This window comes from Ahaetulla prasina, chromosome 2 (genome assembly GCF_028640845.1).
Source record: "Ahaetulla prasina isolate Xishuangbanna chromosome 2, ASM2864084v1, whole genome shotgun sequence".
Taxonomy (NCBI): Eukaryota; Metazoa; Chordata; class Lepidosauria; order Squamata; family Colubridae; genus Ahaetulla; species Ahaetulla prasina.
Genome location: NC_080540.1, coordinates 170,174,701 through 170,196,751, shown reverse-complemented (window position 1 = coordinate 170,196,751; position 22,051 = coordinate 170,174,701). Strand labels below are relative to the sequence as shown.

The following is a 22,051-nucleotide window of genomic DNA, read 5'->3' as shown; positions in this document are numbered from 1 at the left end:
TAGAACCAAGAGATGAATGGCATGAAGATGAGGTCTTCTTATCCAAACAATCATCTTTAGGGCCCCAAGCCAACCCACAAAACCAAGTTTTAATACCCTTCTGGAAGGCCAGAAGCATAAGACCAGTTCTGAATTCTAGTGGTAGAGCGTTCTACAGCAAAAAAAAAAATACTCTTCTCTTGACGCTGGCCACTGGAATTTCTTAGTAGATAGGGTCTGTAGCAAGTCCCTTCTGCTAGCACGAGTGGAATGGGCTAGTACCATTACAGTGAGATGGTTTCTCAGATATCTTAGATCAGGAAAAATATACAATTTTGAGAAAGGATAAATGAAAATGTTGTTTAGGAATTAAGGACTCAAATTTTACATCACCACATAAAGCATGTCCACTAAAGCAGGGGTCTCCAACTTTGGCAACTTTAAGTTTTGCTGGCTGGGGAATTCTGGGAGTTGAAATCCGCCAGGCTTAAAGTTGCCAAGGTTGGAGATCCCTGCACTAAAGGATTTTTAAATAACGTCAGTTCTTGGTTAATTAAATCAATTTACCCACATATAACAAACTCTCCTGATTTTATTGACCCAATATAAAGGCTCTAGAATCAGTTATTCAATGTTTAACTATACAGAGTTCTTAAAATATGGCTAACACTATGATGGCTTTAGTAAGTATAAGTAACAATCCAGTTAAACTGTAGAACTAAGAGTAAAGTACAAATAAAACAATGCACAAAATATTAGCAATACAGACTACAACAAAAAATAAATTAAATATTGCATGGTGGGATTTAATAGGGTTAGGGTTAGGGTTGGTCTCAGATGTTTTTTCCCCCAGGTAGCCTATTTATTCAAATCCAACTTCTTTTAACTGATGGGGGAGTTGGATTTGCTTGCAATACATTAACTTCGAGCAGAACTGAAGAAAGAAAAAAAGAGTTAACAATAATGGTAAGAATGATATATGGATCCCAAAAAGAAAGGGAGATCCTGATGGCTCTGTAGAAGCTTGTTTCCTTCTATGAGAGAGCATTTGGCAGAGAAAAGAAGAGACTTAAAAATGGGGGGGGGAGCAATGGAAGTACAGAAATGCACATCAAGGGGATTAGGTGATATTTAGGAAGACGCCAGTCTAAAAAACAAAAATCCTTCACAGAAAGAAGAGGGGTTCAAAAGTTTATTCATAGTAAAGTCTCCCTGGACCAGTCAAAAAATGAGCTGAAGCACAACAAGGACTTGGAACAAGGCCATCAAAAAAAGCAAAATAAAACCCTGGGTCCCTTTTTCTCATTTCTTGGCCAACTATAATTTGGCTTTGGCACTGAAGCTTTTCTTCATTTCTACCTTAGCAGGCCTTCATAAGCTTCCAGAAGGAAGTCCAGAGGCTTGGCCTTCAGGAGCAGGAAGCAGTTCTGTGTGAGGAAAGCTCAGAATATTTCTCTCTGCCTTTCTCTCCTTGCCTTGGACTTTATGGCTTCTCACAGTTTAGGGTTTATCGTTTCAGGGTTAGAGTCTCTCTGTATTTTCCTAGATGGGCAAGGAAGAGAGAATATAAGGGTTCAGGCAGCTCTTTTTATTTGGCTAGGAAAGTCAGGTCAGGTAAACACGGGAGCAAGGTGAATCACAAACCACTGACCTGGGGTGACTACAGTTCTGAAGGAGCAAAAAAGGAAGCAAATGTTAATATACACTGGGATTGGTTTTGGCTCATCAGAATAACTGGTCCTTTTGGAACAATGAGACCAGAGTGGAAAGAAAGGCAAGGAAAGGGTGGTGGTATTGATGGACTGTATGCTAAAACAAAGCCAGGTCATGACACACCCTTGAAAGTAAATCAGGGGAGTCTGTAATTGGGGAGTGTGTCTGGCAAGAACAAAGAATGCTTATCTACAGGAAATATGCATGCATAAATCTTGTAACAATTCTGGGTAGTTAGAAATCTAACAACTTGCAAATCTCAGCTAACAATTAGGAATAGTGATGGCCTGCAGCCAATAAAATGTGTATTAGATAACTCCTGGGCATTCATTAGCCAGGAGTTAGGAATAGGGACAGCTAGAGACCAATAGAACGAATTGTAGAATTATTACTAAAATGTTTATTAGATGATATTTCTTATTATCTCGCCTTGTCCCGCCTTCTCTTTTAGTGAAAACGTATAAAGGATTTCTTAATCCTTTGTTCTTGGTTCTTGGCATTTTGGCCAGGAGCCCTTTTTCTTGGAGTACTTCAATAAAAAGCAATCAGAAAACCTGCACCTCGTGTCTGGCATCCATCAGTGGCTTCGGCACCAGGCTCACACCTGAATTGGGGACAACAGTATCAGTTTGGGAGACTGGCCTGAGAAAACCCAAGAAGCGACTGGAAGGAGCTGCTCTACCCAAAGAAGAAAGCAGCACCCTCCACCAAAATGCTGTGATCTGTTTCAAGAGAATTGCTGAGATGAGTTTAGATTTTTGTTACAACAGGAAAGAGAAACCCATACTCTGCATATGGCTTTCTGGCACCCCAAGATGTAAAGTTGTGCCTTTGACTCCTGGCAATTGCCTGGATTAGTGTTTTTTGCTGGTGTCTGCAGTGTTATTGTTTTTCAGTGAAACCGATCTATCGGGGCAACCTGGTCTACCCAATTATGGGACAAAGCATACTGCTTCCGCTTGTTGGTAAAACATAAATTCAACACAAAAATGAGTCTCTGCAGTTTTCTTGACAAGATTGGGGAAGTTCTTTGTCCTTGTCTCCTTCCCACGGCTGAGCCATTGCCCTCTTCCTGGGCTGAAAGGGTGTGACTAGCCCAAGATCACCCAGATGGCTTTTTAACTAAGATGGGACTAGAACTCTTAGTCTCCTGGTTTCTAGCCCGATGCCTTAGCCATTACCCCATTTGGCCATAAAATAATCAATGTACATTGGTATAATTTCAGGCTATTTCTCTTGTTTCTGCTCTTAAAACTCATCCCAAAGCAGTGTGAACATTTTTGGCCAGGTACTTCTGGGAATCTCCTGGTGTCACTAAATAGCTACCTGGACCCCTCCCCCCAAAAAAGTCCCAAGGCTGATTAGTAACCTGCAATTCACTCAGAACTTAGCCACTTCTGGCAAGATCCCTAATATTTTGCAAATTGCAGCAAAATCTCAATCACTTGACTCTCCATTGCTTCAAATACACTTTCATTCCTCCACTAAAAATATTAATGCAGCCACTTCAAAACACTTCAAATACAAACACAACTGGTTGAGTCACTTGGCCTGTTCCTGTTACGAATCTGTTGAATAATACTAATGCTAAGAAGAAATTGTTTATCTTCTGGTTTATGTCTACTTACTACTGGTACCAAAATCCAAATGACTGCTATATGTCAACAGAGCAGTGGTGAAATGTAAAATTTGTTACTACCGGTTCTATGGGCATGGCTTGGTGATGGTGGTGGTGGGGTGTTAATGTGACTGGGTGGGTGTGGCCAACTTTTTTTTTTACTTTTAAGAGCCTTTTTTCTACAACCTCTTCGGACGAAGATATTGTAAAAAAATGCTTTTAAAAGGCTCTGCTGATCCCAGCTGAATTGCCTGATCATCAGAGCCTTTTGTTTTCTTTTAAAAGCATTTTTTCCTTTAAAAGAAAAAAAAGCCTCTGATGATCAGGCAACTCAGCTGGGATCAGCAGAGCCTTTTAAAAGCATTTTTTTACAACCTCTTTGGCTGAAGAGGTTGTAAAAAAATGCTTTTAAAAGGCTCTGACGATCCCAGCTGAACCACGCGATCATCAGAGGCTTTATTTTTACTTTTAAAAGCATTTTTTCGGCAGAAGAAAAAATGCTTTTAAAGGTTAAAAAAAACCTCTGATGATCACATGGCTCAGCTGGGCATATGGGGGGGCAGGGATTTTTGCTACCGGTTCTCCAAACCACCGGCCACCATCGCTACCGGATCAGGCAATCCGGTCCGAACCGGGAGCATTTCACCCTTGCAACAGAGCAATGTAACTCCTTGCTGTCGCTTAGTAGCTATCTGGATTTTTGCAGCACAGAGCTGAAACTCTACAATGTGTGCAATCATACACTTGCAAGGCTTTATCTTGTTTTAAGTAGGGAGAATAGTGTTGCCACCCTATATTTCCAAAGACAGTGTTCCAATATCTCAGGGGCTGCCACAAAGAAGAGGGAGCCAAGCTATTCTCCAAAGCACCTGAAGGCAGGACAAGAAGCAATGGATGGAAACTAATCAAGGAGAGAAGCAACTTAGAACTAAGGAGAAATTTCCTGACAGTTAGAACAATCAATAAGTGGAACAACTTGCCTGCAGAAGTTGTGAATGCTCCAACAGTGGAAATTTTTAAGAAAATGTTGGATAACCATTTGTCTGAGATGGTGTAGGGTTTCCTGCCTGGGCAGGGGGTTGGACTAGAAGACCTCCAAGGTCCCTTCCAATTCTGTTATTATGTTATGAGATGCAATCTGAGCCAGATCCAATATTTCCCACAATTTAGCATATCAATCTAATGAACTTGGTACCAAACATGTATATGAATTATACATATAGCACTTGATTCAAGCAGTTCCATTTCCTTTGTGCATCTGATTTAATTATTGGCAACCTTCTAGGCTTGCATTCAGAACTCTACTACAGAACCCCTATGTAATATCCATGTATGCAAGATTTCCCAGGTGAAGCAAAAAAAGCCCAAGACCCCACCTAGTCTGTATTATTATCCCCAGATGGCACATGGAAGGAATTATATAGTTGAGAAACAGTTGCCTCCTAGAGGGCATTGAACTCTAGGCAGGTTACTGAAACTTTGACTTTTTTCCCCGTTTTTGTTGTTACCGTTGTTCAAATGTTGTCTTGACTATCGTATTAACCTAAAGCAGGACTGTCAAAAGAGTGCATTGCTCACAACGTGATAACCTTCCCACTATCCAGTTGTGGGCTATGCAGTCTCTTATCTCAGGGGTCTCCAACCTTGGCCCCTTTAAGACTTGTGGACTTCACCTCCCAGCTTTGCTGGCTGAGGGACTCTGGGAGTTGAAGTCCACAAGTCTTAAAGGGACCAAGGTTGGAGACCCCTGTCTTATCTAACTTTATTCCCAGAGTCTCTTGTGGTCTTTCCCACATACATTACACTCTGAGGATGGTTGTTTGTTTAAAACTTAATGATTAACAGTCCACATTGTGGCAAAGTTTATGATTCATGTCATGTATTTTTTCCCCTCTCTTTAATTTTTATAGCGTTTCGCAGGTAGTAGGTAGTAGGCAATAGGCTGCAATTCATGGCCCACCGGTGCTGAGCAAAGATAGAATGGGTGAAAGGAATGAAAAAGTAGAGAAGCTTTGGGAAAAGCCAATACAGGTTTGGAGGGTTAATCATCTGCCTATGGGAGTTAGGCACTGCCTCCACCTCTCAAGCCTTCAGCTGATCCCTGGATCACATGCTGGATTTTACTGTTGCTTTCCAGCCTGATCCTTTCGGGCACACTTCACTGCAGCTCAGCCATGGCCAAGGCAGCTCCACGCACTGTGCTGATCACTGGCTGCTCTTCAGGCATCGGATTGTGCATGGCTGTGCAACTAGCACGGGATCCGGGAAGGCGATTTCATGGTGAGATCAGGGTATCTGAAAGGGGGTGGGATAACTGAGACGTGATACTCAGAGGACTGGGCACTCTGGTCTTTCTAGATGGGGTAAGTTAAAGGAAAAGTTGGATAAAAGACATGAAAGGTTTTTCCAAAAGGGATTCTAGAACTAAGATGTTGGGGGGTGATAGCTAATTGGGAGAATTAAAAGAATGCAAGCTGGCCCCATCAGTTCGCCTTGAATCACTAAGCTTTCTTACACAGTGTTCTGTGTAACATCTGGTCTGTTTCCCCAATGCCCATCACGGCACCTTTGCATCCAGTCAGCATTCAGCTCTTTCTGGTCAACTCAGCCCAAAGTTACCCCCAAAGTCAGGAAGCCGCTTGAATCCCAATATTATGTCCTATCTTCTTTCGGGTTTTGCATCCTTGCCTTTTGGACTACTTTGCATGCTGTTGGGTCTCCGGCTTCATGAGCTGCATCCTCTTCGTTTCCCCATTCTTTTCCCTGTCTCCATCCTGTCACTGCCCTTTGTTCAACAAACTGGCTGGGTGGGGATGCAGACTACCTCCAAAGGCCACTTGTGTAACCAAGCTCAGATGCCAGGAGACTCAGGAATGGTTAGAATGTCAATCAACGCCAAAAATTCTCCCTCCTCCAACCTTCCGTTCCGGTTCTATCTTTCTTTTCTCCGTCTGCCATAGGAGGTGGCCTCTTAAGGGGAAAAAAAATGCTGTTGGCAAGTAACTGGGTGATCACGGACACACTGAGTCCAAAGGACATCAGGGATAAAAGACTATAAGCCTAACACAAGGATTCCTTGGGAAAGTTACGTTTGTACCTTATGTACCCCAAAAGAAAATATGACTTCTGTAACAGAGTTGTTAATGCTTGGAACACACTACCTGACTCTGTGGTCTCTTTCCAAAATCCCCAAAGCTTTAACCAAAAACTGTCTACTATTGACCTCACCCCATTCCTAAGAGGTCTGTAAGGGGCGTGCATAAGAGCACAAACGTGCCTACCGTTCCTGTCCTATTGTTTCCTTTCATTATATCCAATTAATATAGTTATTACATACTTATACTCATATATATGCTTATATATTATATAGTTATTTTCATGCTTATGCTTATATATACTGTTGTGACAAAATAATGGGCTGAAAGTCATCCAGGTAGCTTTCATACCTAAAGTGGGATTAGAACTCACCGCCTCTTGGTTTCTAGCCTGCTGGCTTAACCACTAGACAAAACTAACAATGTAATTGTTATATGAGTCTTTATTAAGATACTTAGCAAGTAATTTTCACAGCTTATACCCCTGTTATATGCACAATGGACATTACAGTACTGGTATTATGTGGAGTCAGCCCGTGACATACACACATTCACACAAACTTATTTATAAAATTCATTTCTGGGCTTGCTTCCCGAAGCCAAGCAACCTTCTGAAGCCTTCACATAATCACAAATACCATTGCCAGAAGAATTTAGAATTTCCCATTAATCTTTTTTTCTCTCTCTTTCTCATTTACATTCCCCTGGCAGATAATCCATTTCTGTTCCATTAAATTATATGGGAGGAGATGTTAGTTCTTTTGTAATGAGAAAAAGAAAGGGGAAGGGGGCTTAATGGGATATCGAAGAGACAAGTTAGTTGGGTGCATGAATAAGAGTGAAAGGTAATGTCAGAGCAGACAGTAAAAGAAAGCTTTTTGTAATATTTAAAGCCATTTTTCTTCAGCTATGAGAACTAGAAACTAAATTCAATTTTTTTTAAAAAAGGAGCCTTAGAATGATAGGATCCTGTTGCATGATAATAAATCAGAATCTACATTTCGGAATTGGGTACATTGTGAAGACTAGATTACAAAGATATAATAACTATTATTTAAAATCCAGAGGAATGTGAATCAAGACATATACAATTAATCTCGCTTCCAGAGAGACTCTCTGACAAGCTTTAGGCATTGAGACTAATCAGCCTCACCTTTTACCATCAACATGGAATGGAAATATAACATAGTTGGTTAGACTTTTTAGGTCATTTGTGCTTAGCAGCTCCCAGAAAAACACAAGAAGTATCCCAGAAACACATTAAAAATGCAAACTAGGAAAGGGTGCCCCAGTTTCCACCTCTAGTCGAAAGATGATATCCTATCTCTTCTTTGTCCTTTTTTTCTCAAAAGATAGATGCCCTTTCTGGCTGTTTGCAAATATCTATCATTGCTATTTTCCCCAAATGCTTCTTCAGCCTATATGAATGGGCCCAAGAACTTCTCGTAAAGAATGTAGTTACTACTTTCCAGTTATTCGGTTATTTTTCAGTGAAATGCTTAAAAATTCAAAGCAAAGGAGACATCAGCAGACACCCTGGGGCTTATTTACAATGGGTATCTCCTCTCTCTCTCTCTCTCTCTCTCTCTCACTCCCTCCCTACATTCAAGAAAACCATGTACAGAAAGTTATTTTTTTCATAATTTCTTATACATGACTATATACCTGAACACATATACTTATAATTATTGTCTGAAAAGAGCGCATGCAGATCAATTTATGCAGAAAATCTGGGGAAACAGAAGAGAGGAAGGAAGAACGGATCTTATACTGTCCATACTCTTTCACAACAAATTATCTCTGCTCTGCCTACAACACACACACACGCACACCACATGTACAGAGTTTATCCTCAAAGAGGAGATTAGACACACAGGGATTTGGCATCATGGACCTTAAGAAGCTTAAGATGCATGAATCCTCAATTACCCTGCTGAACCCTGGCCAGGAGCCAGCATTCCCTCCTTTGAGCAGCCCTGCTGGACTTTGGATGGCTGATACAGTCTGTTGCACAACAGAAGAGACAGTCTGGGAGGGAGAGCTCTCTGAATACCAGGATCCCAGGCTTTCAGCTCCTTGTGGCTTCCAGTTCTTTGCTGCCATCTCCCCAAGAAAGTATTCAGGAGGTGTAACTTACAATATTGTACTCAGATGGATTATTACAGGTAGTCCACAACTGACCTCAAAATTTATGTTATTAAGTGAGATTTGTTAAGGGAGCTTTGCTTCATTTTTACAACCTTTCTTGACAGAGTTGTTAAGCGAATCACCCCAGCTGTTAAGTTAGTGAAGTGAATATGGCTCCTCCACTGATTTTGCTTGTTAGAAGGTCACAACAGGAGATCATATGACCCTGGGACACTGCAACCATCGCAAATACGAACCAGTTGCCAAGCATCTGAATATTGATCGCATGGCCGTGGGGATGCTGCAACAGTCATACATGTGAAAAATGGTCACTTTTTTCAGCGCCGTTGTAACTTTGAACGGTCACTAAACAAACTGCTGTAAGTCAAGGATTATCTGTATTTGTAATAATTGCACTGAAACTCTCTTTTTTATTTATTATTTATTTTATTTATCTTTTGGACTTCCAAATACCAAGAGAGTGTAATTTGTAAACCATGCATCCCCGGTAAGTAGGCAAGTAGACAGAAAACATACTGGCACACAATCTCAATCAACTTTTTTTTAGTTTAGACTGTATAATTACGGACACCTAAGAAAATAGCTAATGCTGCATTCCATGCATGTTTTCAAGCCAAAGATAAACCTGTTCCAGGTTTCTAGTGCAATGACTAATAGATGCAAGGGTTCTGGGACAATTTTTTCATCATTGCCTTCACTTCATTGTTACTATGTTCTTCAGTTTATTTTAGATTCCTTAATAACTAATTCTGACCTTCCTTGTATAAAAGTTTCTTGTCGTCCACTTCTTAACATCTCAGCCTCCTCCATGCATAGAATGAGCAACTTGCGTATAAGTTCTTTCTCCCTTCTAGTCATTGCCACAATGCGTGACCTGCGTAAAAAGGACAAGCTGGAGGCAGCAGCAGGGGACACACTCAACCAGACCCTCACCATTCAGCGCCTGGATGTCTGTAGTGATGAATCTGTAACTGAATGCATTAACAGCCTTCCTGAGAAACAGCTGGATGTGTTAGGTAGGTGATCTGGAAGAAAGTTTTACTTTTAAAATAGGTTGCAGGTGGCTTATATTTATGATATAAAGCTAAGAGGAATTGTACTTGATAATAAATTATTCTGATGCATGCAAGTTCCATAATTTCAGCGTGACTGCGCTATAGCACTCATATGCTATGTATGTGAAGGGCTGACAATACGTCACAGCCAGTGGTGGGTTTCAAAAAATTGTACTACCAGTTCTGTGGGTGTGGTTTGGTGGATGTGGCATGGCTTGGTGGGCGTGGCTTGGTGGGCATGGCGGGGGAAGGATACTTAAAATCTCCATTCCTTCCTGATCAGCTTGGACTTGGGAGGCAGAGAATAGATGGTGGTATTTACCGGTTCTCCAAACTACTCAAAATTTCCGCTACCGGTTCTCCAGAACTGGTCAGAACCTGCTGAAACCCACCTCTGGTCACAACTATACTGATGATCAGAAATACAATCTGTAGGTTGCCAGGTTGAGAAAGGTTGTTCTAAATCACAACCTGAGCAACTTTAAGACATGTGGACTTCAACTCCCAGAATTCCCCACCTAGTATGTGTTCTGGGAGTTGAAATCCCCACATCTTAAGGTTGCTGAGGTTGAGAAAGATTGCTTTGAGTATTGCACTGCATTACACCAAGTTCTCACGAGGGAGGAAAGCTAGAGTGGGTTCTGCCCCAAATTCCTTCACACTAAACAGCATCCCCAAATGTTTATTTGATGAGTTTTGCATTTCTATCTTTCATAATCGTAGTTCAAACTCAAATCCTGGAGCTTTCCTTATTGGGCTTGAGTGAAGGGAGTGCTGGATTGGAAATTTCATAATTCCCCTTCCCTCTAAGGCTAAGCCTGATCCCTAATTCTTGTTCTCCTTTCTGTCCTTGAGAATTGGCCTCTTCCCAGGGTCACTTGAGCCTCTTGGCTCCAAGGTGAGATGGAAGTGGTGTTAGATAACATTGGCTGTTATATATTTCTGATAATTTATTCCAAGTCTTTTACATATTCACTATGTGATATAGAGTAGAGGGCTCAGAATCCTGTAATAACTTTAAAACAGATGTTTCAAAACATCTTTTTTTTCTACACCTGCTTTTCAAGATTGTGATGATTTATGGCCAAGACTTTCCAAATACACAAAGCAGATTTTATTGCGTGCATGCACGCAAACAAACTGCCAAATTCCAACTGAGTTCCACACTGGGAGTAAACTCTTGAGATACAATGCATGTACTAAATTACTAGCATTGCATATTTCCAACTGACTGTAGGAATAAGGTCTTTGGGCGTCAGAATTAAAGCCATATTTTTTTATCAACCATCAATGTAGATTGTACATAAATATGATCCAAAGTATGCTCATCCCGACAACCAAATTACTGCATGTAAAATAGTTCACAGAACGCCCTAAAAACAAAGTAAGAAAAAGAGCATGGGTTCTGGAATTCTTTCTTTTTTATATAATACATTTTTATTAGTTTATAAAATGCAAAGAGAAATTTTAAATAGTAGTGGAAAGCAGGGGGGAGGAAAAAAGAAAAAAAATATGGAGTAAAGAGAGAAAAGGGGGAAAAAGTCACTGTCTTCCAACTCTCTTTAGCACAATAGAAAATAACATTACAACAATGGTGGGATTCAGCCAGTTCGTACCACTTCGGGAGAACCGGTTGTTAACTTTCTGAGCAGTTTGGTGAACTGGTTGTTGGAAGAAATTATTAGGTCAGAGAACTGGTTATTAAATTATTTGAATCCCACCACTGATTACAACCTCAGCTTTTTACTTTTACACAACAGTATACACTAGCCATTTCTATAGCCATTTCTTTGACAAAATCAAAGTGTTTTTTTCCTATTTGCAAGCAGAAAATCAATTTTCAAATAGAAACAAAATTAAAATGCATTCTCTTCTTTGGATAAAAGAGTCAATTTAACCATGTCTGCTTCTCCTCAGTTCTGGAATTCTTTCAAAACCCTGTATCACGTGGGGGCTATGGAAGGCTATTTCTTTCTCTTTAATATAGTTGCATGTGTTTGTGCATGTGTGCATATTTCTGTGTTCCCCTTGACTAGTTCTATGGGCCTGTGTGTGTACATGTGCACAGGGAAACCCAGATAGGGTAACACATATTCTACAGAAGTGAAGAAGGGAGGGGGCTTCGAAAGGAGCTGTCAACAACATTCCAGATCAGTGTCTACTTACATCTCCTATATGGATAGTTTTCCTGGATTTTTCCCCCCTCTGCAGCTCCCACCTTGAACTTATTTTCAAACATTTATCTTTTTTTTTTCTTTTGCCAACTTCTCCCCCACCCACTCCTGCCCAGTTCAGTTTTCAGAGAACTATTGCTTAATAATTCATGTATTCATTTACTCGTTTTATATTTGTCCATTTCACGAATGTGACCTCGGGAGGCTAAAAACAGATTGATACAATACAGGCTCAACTTATGACCACAATTGGAACCAGAACTTTTGTTGCTAAGCAATATGGTCATTAAGTGAGACTTCATGTGACTATTTGATGACTTTTGTGCCATGGTCATTAAGTGAACCTGGTTTCTCCTGTCAACATTGCCCGTTGGAAGCCACCTGGGAAGTCACAAAAAGCAGTCATAAATATATACTATTTGCCAAGTGCCCAAATTGTGATCGCACTGTGGTGATGGTCATAAGTGTGAAGACTGATTGTAAGTCATTTTTTTCAGTGCTGTTGTAAAACTATGAAAATGGTCATTAGTTGAGGACTACCTGTAAAAAACACTAATGGGCAGATGATGTGCGCAAGATGGGGCAGTCTCGGGCTCCTTTGCATAATAATGTAATATTTTGTTGGAGATGGAAAGAATAAAACCCCAGAATTAATATCAAGTTCCAAATAATTGAATAACTTTCTATAATTGGACATGTGGACCACAAATCCCAACTTCCAACATGGCCAATGCAAATTGTACTCCAATGCGTCTACAAGGAAAGGCCTAAAACGTTCGATTCTCTACAAACAGCCTTCCCCCAAGTAGTAGACAAGTATGGTTCATGGTTAGATTGCAGCCAGGAGAGACAGTCAGTCATGGATTGGGGGAGGGAAAAAGCATTAGTATGCTCCTTCTTAAGCTCCTGGAGGAAAGTCAGGGAATATATCCAACATGTTTTAAAAAACTCAATTACCTACTAAATTAACTGAAACAGATCTCTCCTCTTCTTTGGGAATGTCTAGGCAATTCTCTCTTTTTTTTTTAATTAGTTTTTATTCAGTGTTGCATGGTTGACATTTTCCATTATTTTAAAAGAAACATAATTTAAAAGCAGACATACTTCTTTCAAATGAGGTAAAAATGTCTCTAGAGGAATAAAAGAGACTGGGGGGGGTGATTTCAATTGAGCGATTCCAAATCCAGGCACTGAGATATAAAAATTCACATTGCGAAATGAAAAATTACGTTTTCATCCCTCTAGATGTATAATTTGTAAAAACATTCAGAATTGACCTTGGGGAAGGTATGAGAAAGCCAGGTAGGTCGGTCGCAGGGGTGGATTCTACTTACCTTTACTACTGGTTCGCATCGTGCCCGCACGCACACACTTGCTCCGCTCATGCGTGCGCTCTTCTGGGCATGAACAGACGAGTTTTGGTGACATTTGGGTCAGTGGGTGGAGCCTCCTACCGGTTTTACTACCGGTTCTATGGAACCGGTCCAAACCGGGGGCGACCCACCACTGGTAGGTAGGTAGGTAGGTAGGTAGGTAGGAAGGAAGGAAGGAAGGAAGGAAGGAAGGAAGGAAGGAAGGAAGGAAGGAAGGAAGGAAGGAAGGAAGGAAGGAGCAAGCCATTGGAGGGACTTAGAGATTACACAGACCATTGATAAAAAGACATGTCAGAAAGATAGTCAACATAACTCCATTTTGATTTTGTTAGTATAAAATGGAGCACAGAAAATTTTCAAGACTTAATATTAATGTTAGTATGCCCTACAGCAATAAAGAAGCATTTATGGAATCCTTGCAATGTAGCTTCTTGACCTACGTATCTCAAAGGGCCGAGTATTTCAGTCCTCACCCAGCGCTTTGGCCATGCTTGTGATAATTAGTCTTCTGTTGCATTGGCTATGCCCAACCCACTGAGTTGCTTCCCCATAGCAGTCTCTTTGCTTCTCCTTAAGAAAGTCCGGTCCTTAGTGGCCACCCGTAAGCTTTGATTACAAAATGTCCCACAGCAATGCTATTGAGGAAAATCACCCTTTTCCTAGGAATAGCAGATCCATCCCACTTCTCAAAGAAGTGAGAGCTGTTGTTAGAGCACTTGAAAGAAGAAGAAACAGGGATGTAGATAAAGAGCAACAGAACCCAAAGCAGAAACAAAATGGCAGCCTCCATACAGGACATTGCTGCAGGGGTGCAAGGAACTACAGAGTTGAGGATTAGTAGAGGGTAATGTTTTAAACTGTGGGATTTTTGTGTTTCTCAGTGAACAATGCTGGTGTGGGGCTCATTGGGCCCCTGGAAACCATCAGCATCGATTCCATGAAGCACATCTTTGAGACCAACTTCTTTGGTGCCATCCGCATGATCAAGGCTGTGCTCCCTGCAATGAAGCAGCGTCAGAAAGGGCACATTGTGGTCATCAGCAGTGTCATGGGATTGCAAGGTATGAACTGTACCTCCTGGAGGGGGTGGAGAGTGGGGGGGATAGAGAGGAAGCAGAGCCCTTATTCTAAATCAATGCTTCTATCAAGCCTTGCCCTAGCTCCCTAGACATCATGGGTATAAAGATTATTATGGATATACAGATTTCATGGCCTCTTGTGAGATCATATTCCTCATACATCCCAACTTTCAATGTCAAAGATAGAATACATTCATTAAAAAATATTCTGAACAACTCCAATTTTCACATTTGCAGCTCATCTTACATTGGCAAATGAGGCTCTGCGTGTGTCGAGATAATGCACAGTTCTGGCTTTACTATAAGTCTCCTTCTGTCCCTCATTACAAAATACCTGATTTATATAGGCTGTCATGTATACCTCTCATTTCAGTGTCTCAGTGCCCAACTATCCAATGAGTCCTCACATTTTGATTTGAGTGCCAAATTCTTGTTTAACAGCCTCAATCTTCCCCTGTTTTGGCATATTGGACTTCAACCTTCTAATTTCCCTCCCTACAGACTTACCACATTGAATGGAAGTGAAAGTCCATCCCTTCTGGAAGACATTGGACTGGTTTTTAAACAATTCAATGGAAACCTAACATGCTACAAACCAAAGCACTAACTTCAAGGTTCATTTTGATTTCCGAGGATACCCCTGGATTCTATATTGATTTCAGAGGCAACTCTCGGCGGGGTGGGGGTGGGGGAATGATGGCTGAAATTTAGTCCTTTGTCTAAATATGTGCCCATTTGTTCTTAAAATAAAATGGCAAACTGAAGTACTCTGGAAATTAGAGGGGCCTTACCTCCCATTTGCCATTGGTAAAATGATGCCAGCTACAGTAACCAGCTACTCCCATCGTTTTCTGAGCAGGCCCATGACGTTTTCTCAATTCCGTCCACTTTTCTAAAGCAACGAAGGACCTTTGAAAAAATATAAGAACAGAGGGAACAAACCTTGAAAACTTACACCCTTTCTGCTTCCTTGCCAGGTATCCCTTTCAATGATGTCTATGCTGCCTCCAAGTTTGCCATCGAGGGTTTCTGTGAAAGCCTTGCTGTGCAGCTCCTCAGATTCAATATCTTGTGAGTGAAAGGGAACCAACTCAGTCTCATTGCGGGGAGGGGGGAGAGGGGGGGGCTGGCAATCAAAAATAGGAGCTGGGGACAGGGAAAGGGAGTTGTCAGCAAGATTGTGGAGGGCAGGCAGAGTTGCAGGGGGGCCCTAATCTCTGTCCCCCTAGAGCAGGGGTGTCAAACTCAATTTCATTGAGGGCTGCATCAGGGTTGTGTTCAACCTAAGGGGGGGAAGAATGGCTGTGGCCAGGGGGCATGGCCAGTTCAAAGTCACTTGTGTCGGGGACCCTGTGATGGCCCGAGGGCTGCCAGAAAAAAACAGGTTCCTGAGCTCAGTCTTTGGCTGCAACAGCCTCCTGCAACCCTCTGCCAGTGGTCACTTGTGTCGGGGACCCTGTGATGGCCCAAGGGCTCTGCCAGAAAAAAACAGGTTCCTGAGCTCAGTCTTTGGCTGCAACAGCCTCCTGCAACCCTCTGCCAGTGGTCACTTGTGTCGGGGACCCTGTGATGGCCCGAGGGCTCTGCCAGAAAAAAACAGGTTCCTGAGTTCAGTCTTTGGCTGCAACAGCCTCCTGCAACCCTCTGCCAGTGGTCACTTGTGTCGGGGACCCTGTGATGGCCCAAGGGCTCTGCCAGAAAAAAACAGGTTCCTGAGCTCAGTCTTTGGCTGCAACAGCCTCCTGCAACCCTCTGCCAGTGGTCACTTGTGTCGGGGACCCTGTGATGGCCCAAGGGCTCTGCCAGAAAAAAACAGGTTCCTGAGCTCAGTCTTTGGCTGCAACAGCCTCCTGCAAGCCTCTGCCAGTGAAAACGGAGCTCGGGAGGGCTGCTTGTGGTCCTCCTGAGTTCTATTTTCACTGGCGGAAGCACCGCGGGCCAGTCCTCTGCTGTTTCCAGGATCTGGCCTTTGGGCCTTGAGTTTGACACCCCTGCCCTAGGGTCACTTGGTGCTCAGATGCACTGATGGAAGCTATTAAGCATCTTCTGAACTGAAGTCAGTTTCCACAAATTTAAACAGAATTGAGAAGGGAGGGAGCTTTGGGCTCTGAATCCAGGGAAGGAGTCTTCCTTGGTTTTATTTTCTACTCTAAATACCAGGTGGGGAGTGGGGGAGAGAGAGAATCTTGTACAACATGCAGACAAAGAGGCAATTTAACTTTAGAGTCTTTATCAGAACCCATCTCCAGGCGCTTTACATTACCATAAAGTGAACATTAGGAAGGCACCTACATGTTATTTAGCTTCATGTGCATCTGAGTTCTTATAGTCCTGCTCAGCAACATTTTCAGGTTCAGCAGAAAAAGCACAAAAACACAAAAGGAGGAAAAATGAAAAATCAGTAGAATCTTGAGATCTCTCATGATAGGATGGAAATCTTTCAAGAAAAAATGTGCTTCTGAAAGTTAGTCTTCTTTTTTTTTAAAAAAAAAGTGTTTTTGAAGCGGGAGGAATCATCAAGGGATGACATGGGTTCCTTGCTGCTGTACATAAACATAGGTACCTATACTAGCCACTAGCCATAAAAGAAATTAGACGCACACCTGTATTTTCATGCTCTCAAATATAAGCAAAGGAGAAGATTTGCTTATTTTAGGCCCTCAGATATTAAAGAATTCAATATTCCTTGACTAGTAGCATTAGCAGTGATGACACTTTTAAATTGGTTTACTGATGTCCCAATTCTGACGCTGACATTCCATACCTGATATTCCTAATACGGTACATATTTCTTAAAAATAGCTAAGGAGGCTAATAGGCGATTTAACCAATAGTGTAATTAAAAATTAAACAGCCTTAAGTGCAATCTATAAAATAGCAGCAGAAAACCTGCTAGCACCGATTAGCACCTTCTAAACAGCACAAAACACGATTAATAACCTCACAACCAAGGCAAACATTTTCTTTCTAATAAAAGCCTTTGCCATACAGCAAAAGATGGTAACCAAGGAGGATTTTCACAGCTGTGAAAAATTCTGTTTCTCCCTGGTGAAAGACAATTGGAACATTTTTGAACTCTCCTAGCTTTGAGCCCATTCCCAGGGATACACAATGTGAGGCCATAACAAAGCCCTAAGGGAAAGGGGAAGAACTTGGCAAGATGGGAGCCATGACTATGTAGTTGAAGTCCCAGTGCCAGGGGAAAAATCCTACTGGTTCAGACTGGTTCGGGCAAAATTTGTATTTCATACTAAAAACATCCAACACGGTCTTGTTTCAAGGCACATTGTGTATACTGCCATGATTTACAGTGCAGATGTTAAATCCACCAGATTCTGGGGGATGATAATTCATGAGTTTTATGATCCATGGAGCAATCTGCATAAATAATGTTTACTTATGAGATGATATGCAGAATGTATGCATCTTATCTTGTGAGCGTATTGTGGTCCGCCAGCAGCCTGCGGACAGTTCAGAAACAGGAGACGCCGACAAGAAACAATTGTAGCAATGTTGCTTTCCTACAAAGAACCCAAGTCATTGCTGCTCTTTTAAGCCTTATGGGAGGGGCCTTACTCCTGAGTCATCCATTTTGCTTTAGCTGCTCTTGCCTTCTGGCAGCTCTTGGAATACATGCACTAGGAACAGGCTTCTCCTGTTCCTTTGCCTCTCTGCTGTCTGCCTCTGGAGGCTCCAGAATCCACACATCGCTCCCAGATGGCCCTGGCCCCATCTCTGCCTCTGATGCAGAGCCCTCATCCGGGCCTTCCCCTGACTCCAAGACTGACTCATTGTCCTCCCCAGCCTCCTCACTGTCCGACTCCACTGCCAGCTCCGCAGGCTGCTGGCGGACCACTCTCACAAAATAAGATGCATACATCTTGCATACCATCTCGTAAGTAAACATCAGTTATGCAGATTGCTCCATGGATCATAAAACTCATGAATTATCATCCCCCAGAATCTGGTGGATTTAACATCTGCACTGTAAATCATGGTAGTATATACAATGTGCCTTGAAACAAGACCGTGTTGGATGTTTTTAGTATGAAATACAAATTTTGCATTGCCGTTGCAAGCCAACATTTGTTAATAATTTAAAAACAAAAATCTGTGTTTTAATTAAATTCAGAGTCACCATATTTCTTTTTTCACATCCAAAGCCAAAGCTGGAAAAATTGGAGACGATGTAGTAACGTACAAACGTTGGCATGAGTATTGTTATGAGTCTAAGGGAGTCATTTGGGGTTAAGCCTGTTGCAGCCGGCAAGAAAAATAAAGCTGAGAAAACATTAGTCTTAATTACTATTATTATAATGGCATGTTCTAAATCCAAATTTCAAAACATTATCAATGTGTGAAGGGGGAAAAAAAAGAAAAACAACCCCTCCAAGGAGGTGTATATACAGTATTTCTGGCACGAACCAGCTAAAACAAAGCGAAGGGATAATTAAATTCTATACACCGAGCCAATAATCAATGGCTGCGCTAGTTGGGGATAATAGCTGTTGTCCTGCACATCTGGAAGTCAGTGAGTTGGGGGATAGTTGTACAATCATGCAAATGTATATTACTATAGCCACAATACTCTTATTCATGCTAGGTATTGGCCATAATCAGATATCCCATCAACCTGGAATCATTCAGAATTCTGGCTCAGTATGAATGAGCCGTAGCCTGGTGCATTGCTGTTAAATTAAGCCCATTTGATTCCTCCAGCCAGCCAGAACTGCTAAGAAACTTGGGCTCTCCTTTCAGGCTTTAACATGATATCTGTCCTGGGACAAACCACAGGCTCGTTTCCATCCCAGGAAGCCAAAATTAAAAGCCAAAAACAAACCAATAGAATGGAATGGCCAATTATGAGGGCGAAAAGCAAGCACATATGAAGAGTCAACTTCAGAAGCAAGCAGGCTGGGACTGAAAGAATAAGCAACTGAGTGGCAGTCTAGAAGGATAGGCAAGGCCCCAGGCATCCAGAAATCAGCAGGTCTGCAAACCAGGGGCCAGATTGGCCATCCAGCATCGTCCCCTAAGCCTATCTGTGTTCACGAGTTGTTAGATTAATCTGGACTCATCTGTAGTTCCTTCATCCAACACAGCAGAGAGACAGTACCTTTAGGTTCCCAAGACAAATCTCCTGGATCTTGAACATACGGTGAATTTAACTCAAATCCTTGCAATGCATACTCAGGATAACAGAGCATTATCTGGAGATCTACTTCCATCCCTCCTTTCTGAGGAAAAAGTTCTTCTAAAAGAACACAGCTTTAGGAAAATATTTGCAAGAAGGGGGGGGAATTCGTGGGGGAGGTTGAGGGGTTTGTCTCAGAACAAAACAGGACTTACCCATTTGTCCAAAAAAAGTCGTTTTGTTCACCAGAAATTCCATGCCCGTTCATGTCCATGATGTGCTTTTGATAAATTAATAATTCAAAGACTCATTGGATCTTCTGTGTGTCTGTTCATAAAAGACATCCAGAGGTTTTCAGTGGCTCATGGCTCAACTTGCAACACTGGCAGTGGACTCACTAGCAATGAAATGAGACAGAACGATCCAAATATGTCCTGTGAAAAAGATACAACAGTGAAGATACTGACTGAAGAGGTCACCTAGAACAATAACTCAATAGGAAGAATGGGATAGATGTTCTAGATCAGGGCTGTCAAATTCACGGCCCATGGGCCAGATGCATCACATGCTAGCCCCGCCCAGTTTAGTGAGGAGGAAAAAAAGTCCCGATAAGTGATGACATGAGTTTGACACTTCTGTTCTAGATGTATAATTTTTATATAAGTGGAAAGCTTTGGAAGTACACAAATAAAATAGGCCTTTTATGGGAGGGGTTTTCAGGGGTGAGGATAATGGATAAAGAACGGGGGGGGGAAAGCTGATCCGTCTGTGAAAATAATATATTGGCCAATTCTGATGTGATGGCCTCTGTGTCCAAATGCTAATCACTTTTGGGGATGTTTTTCCTATACAGCATCTCTCTGGTAGAGCCTGGCCCTATAAACACCGAATTTGAGATGAAGCTGATGGAGGAAGTGGCCAAGTCTCAGTTTCCAGGAGTTGACGCCACCACTGTGCACTGCTTCAAGGACATCTATCTACCAGCCTCACATGAAATATTCACCACCATGGGCCAGTCCCCTGAGTCTGTGGCTAAGGTAGGAGCAGTCTCACAAGTGGTGTGAGGGTCCTACAGAAGGAAAGTTCTTCTCGATCAGAGGTCTCCAAACTTGGCAACATTAAGACTTCTGGACTCAGCCAGGCTGAGGAATTCTGGGAATTGAAGTCCACAAGTCTTAAAGTTGCCAAGTTTGGAGAGCTCTGTTCTAGGTAGATCGATCTTGTTTATCAAAGTCTGTTGCCATCATACAAAGCAGAATCCATCCTCTTCCAGTGATTGGTATTGGCAGCAGTTTCTCCCTTCCCATTCTCATCTGCCTACCTTGTTATGCATCAAGTATTCCATGAATAGTTGCAGTAGGTGAGCAAAGAGCAGGCTGCCTCTAATCACCTTTTTACCTGAATGACCTGCCTAGACTCTTATGTCTCACCCCACTTTCGTGTCTGTTTTGATTGGCTCAGGCTCTCCAAGGGCTCAGCCAAAGGATATCTTTCCAAGTCCTATTAACCTAAGACCTTTTTAATTAGAAATTCAAGGGACTATCCTGGATATATCACAACATGCTCTACACCTTTGAGCTTCGGCTTTCTGATTCCAGAAAAGAAAAATAATTTTTTTTAAGTCAATCTCACATTTTGGGAACCATGGTTCCCGTAACCATAACAGCAAGGAGGAAGCAGAAGAAAGGATGTCCATGAAAGGGAAACTGCTCCACTGGGGGTGTGGTTTTAATAGAGAATAGAATAGAATTTTTTATTGGCCAAGTGTGATTGGACACACAAGGAATTTGTCTTGGTGCATATGCTCTCAGTGTACATAAAAATTCATCAAGAATCATAAGGTACAACACTTAATGATAGTCATAGGGTACAAATAAGCAATCAGGAACCAATCAGTATGAATATAAATCGTAAGGATAAAGCGGAGGAGAAATGATTTAAATGAATACATTTTAAAAATATCTCAACCCATCAATCTCTTTCCATCTTGCCTTTCAACAGGCTGTGGTCAATGTCATTGCAAAAGAACGGCCACCATTCCGGTACCAGACAAACCCTCTGTACACACCATTGGTGGCCCTAAAGTACGCCGATACCTCCGGTGAACTCTCCGTCAGTGCCTATTACAACCTACTTTTTCGCTTCACCAGACTTTTCTACATCAGCACAAGCTTCCTCAAATGCATTACATGTCGGTGTTTTCGGCGCCAGATCACACCTACCTGAGACCAGGTGGAGAATGGCCTTGGTGGTGGTGTACGCTCACTCCTCAAATGTCTTGCTAAACTACAACAACTGACCAGATTCATCTATGTGTATAAGAGATTTTACTAGGGACAAACCCATTCTTGTCTTAAGGATAGTAAGTCCTGGTGATTGTGTAGTGTGAGGTGGCAGATCAAGCAAGTTCTTCAGAACCAGCAGGTTTATTCCACAGCAAAATCAGAAGTCCAAATATCCTACTCATGGGGACAAACACTGGCAAGAACAGAAGCTCACAATTCAACAAGGTATATTCTTGCAATGGTAAATCATGTCACCTCCATTTTAAATGCAACTTATTAACACAGATAGGAAAGTAAAAGCTATGTAATGCCTTGGACTGGAAATCCTGGATGGACCAGCATTCGCAATTTCCTCTGCGGTCCCTTTACTAGTTTTGGCATCCATATTTTTGATGAGT

At 41.9% G+C, this 22,051-nt stretch overlaps 1 protein-coding gene across 1 annotated transcript in view; it reads left to right on the top strand.

Annotated features, from left to right (window-relative positions):
• RDH8 (retinol dehydrogenase 8) overlaps positions 1-21,994 on the top strand; it is a 34,056-nt gene extending 12,062 nt beyond the window's left edge. The window contains exons 2-6 of the mRNA XM_058171482.1: positions 9,408-9,569; positions 14,037-14,216; positions 15,212-15,305; positions 20,222-20,405; positions 21,370-21,994. Of these exons, the coding sequence (XP_058027465.1) occupies positions 9,419-9,569; positions 14,037-14,216; positions 15,212-15,305; positions 20,222-20,405; positions 21,370-21,594 (834 nt within the window). The 5' untranslated portion in view covers positions 9,408-9,418 and the 3' untranslated portion in view covers positions 21,595-21,994. The remainder of the gene's footprint in view (positions 1-9,407; positions 9,570-14,036; positions 14,217-15,211; positions 15,306-20,221; positions 20,406-21,369) is intronic.
• The last annotated feature ends 57 nt before the right edge of the window (positions 21,995-22,051 follow it).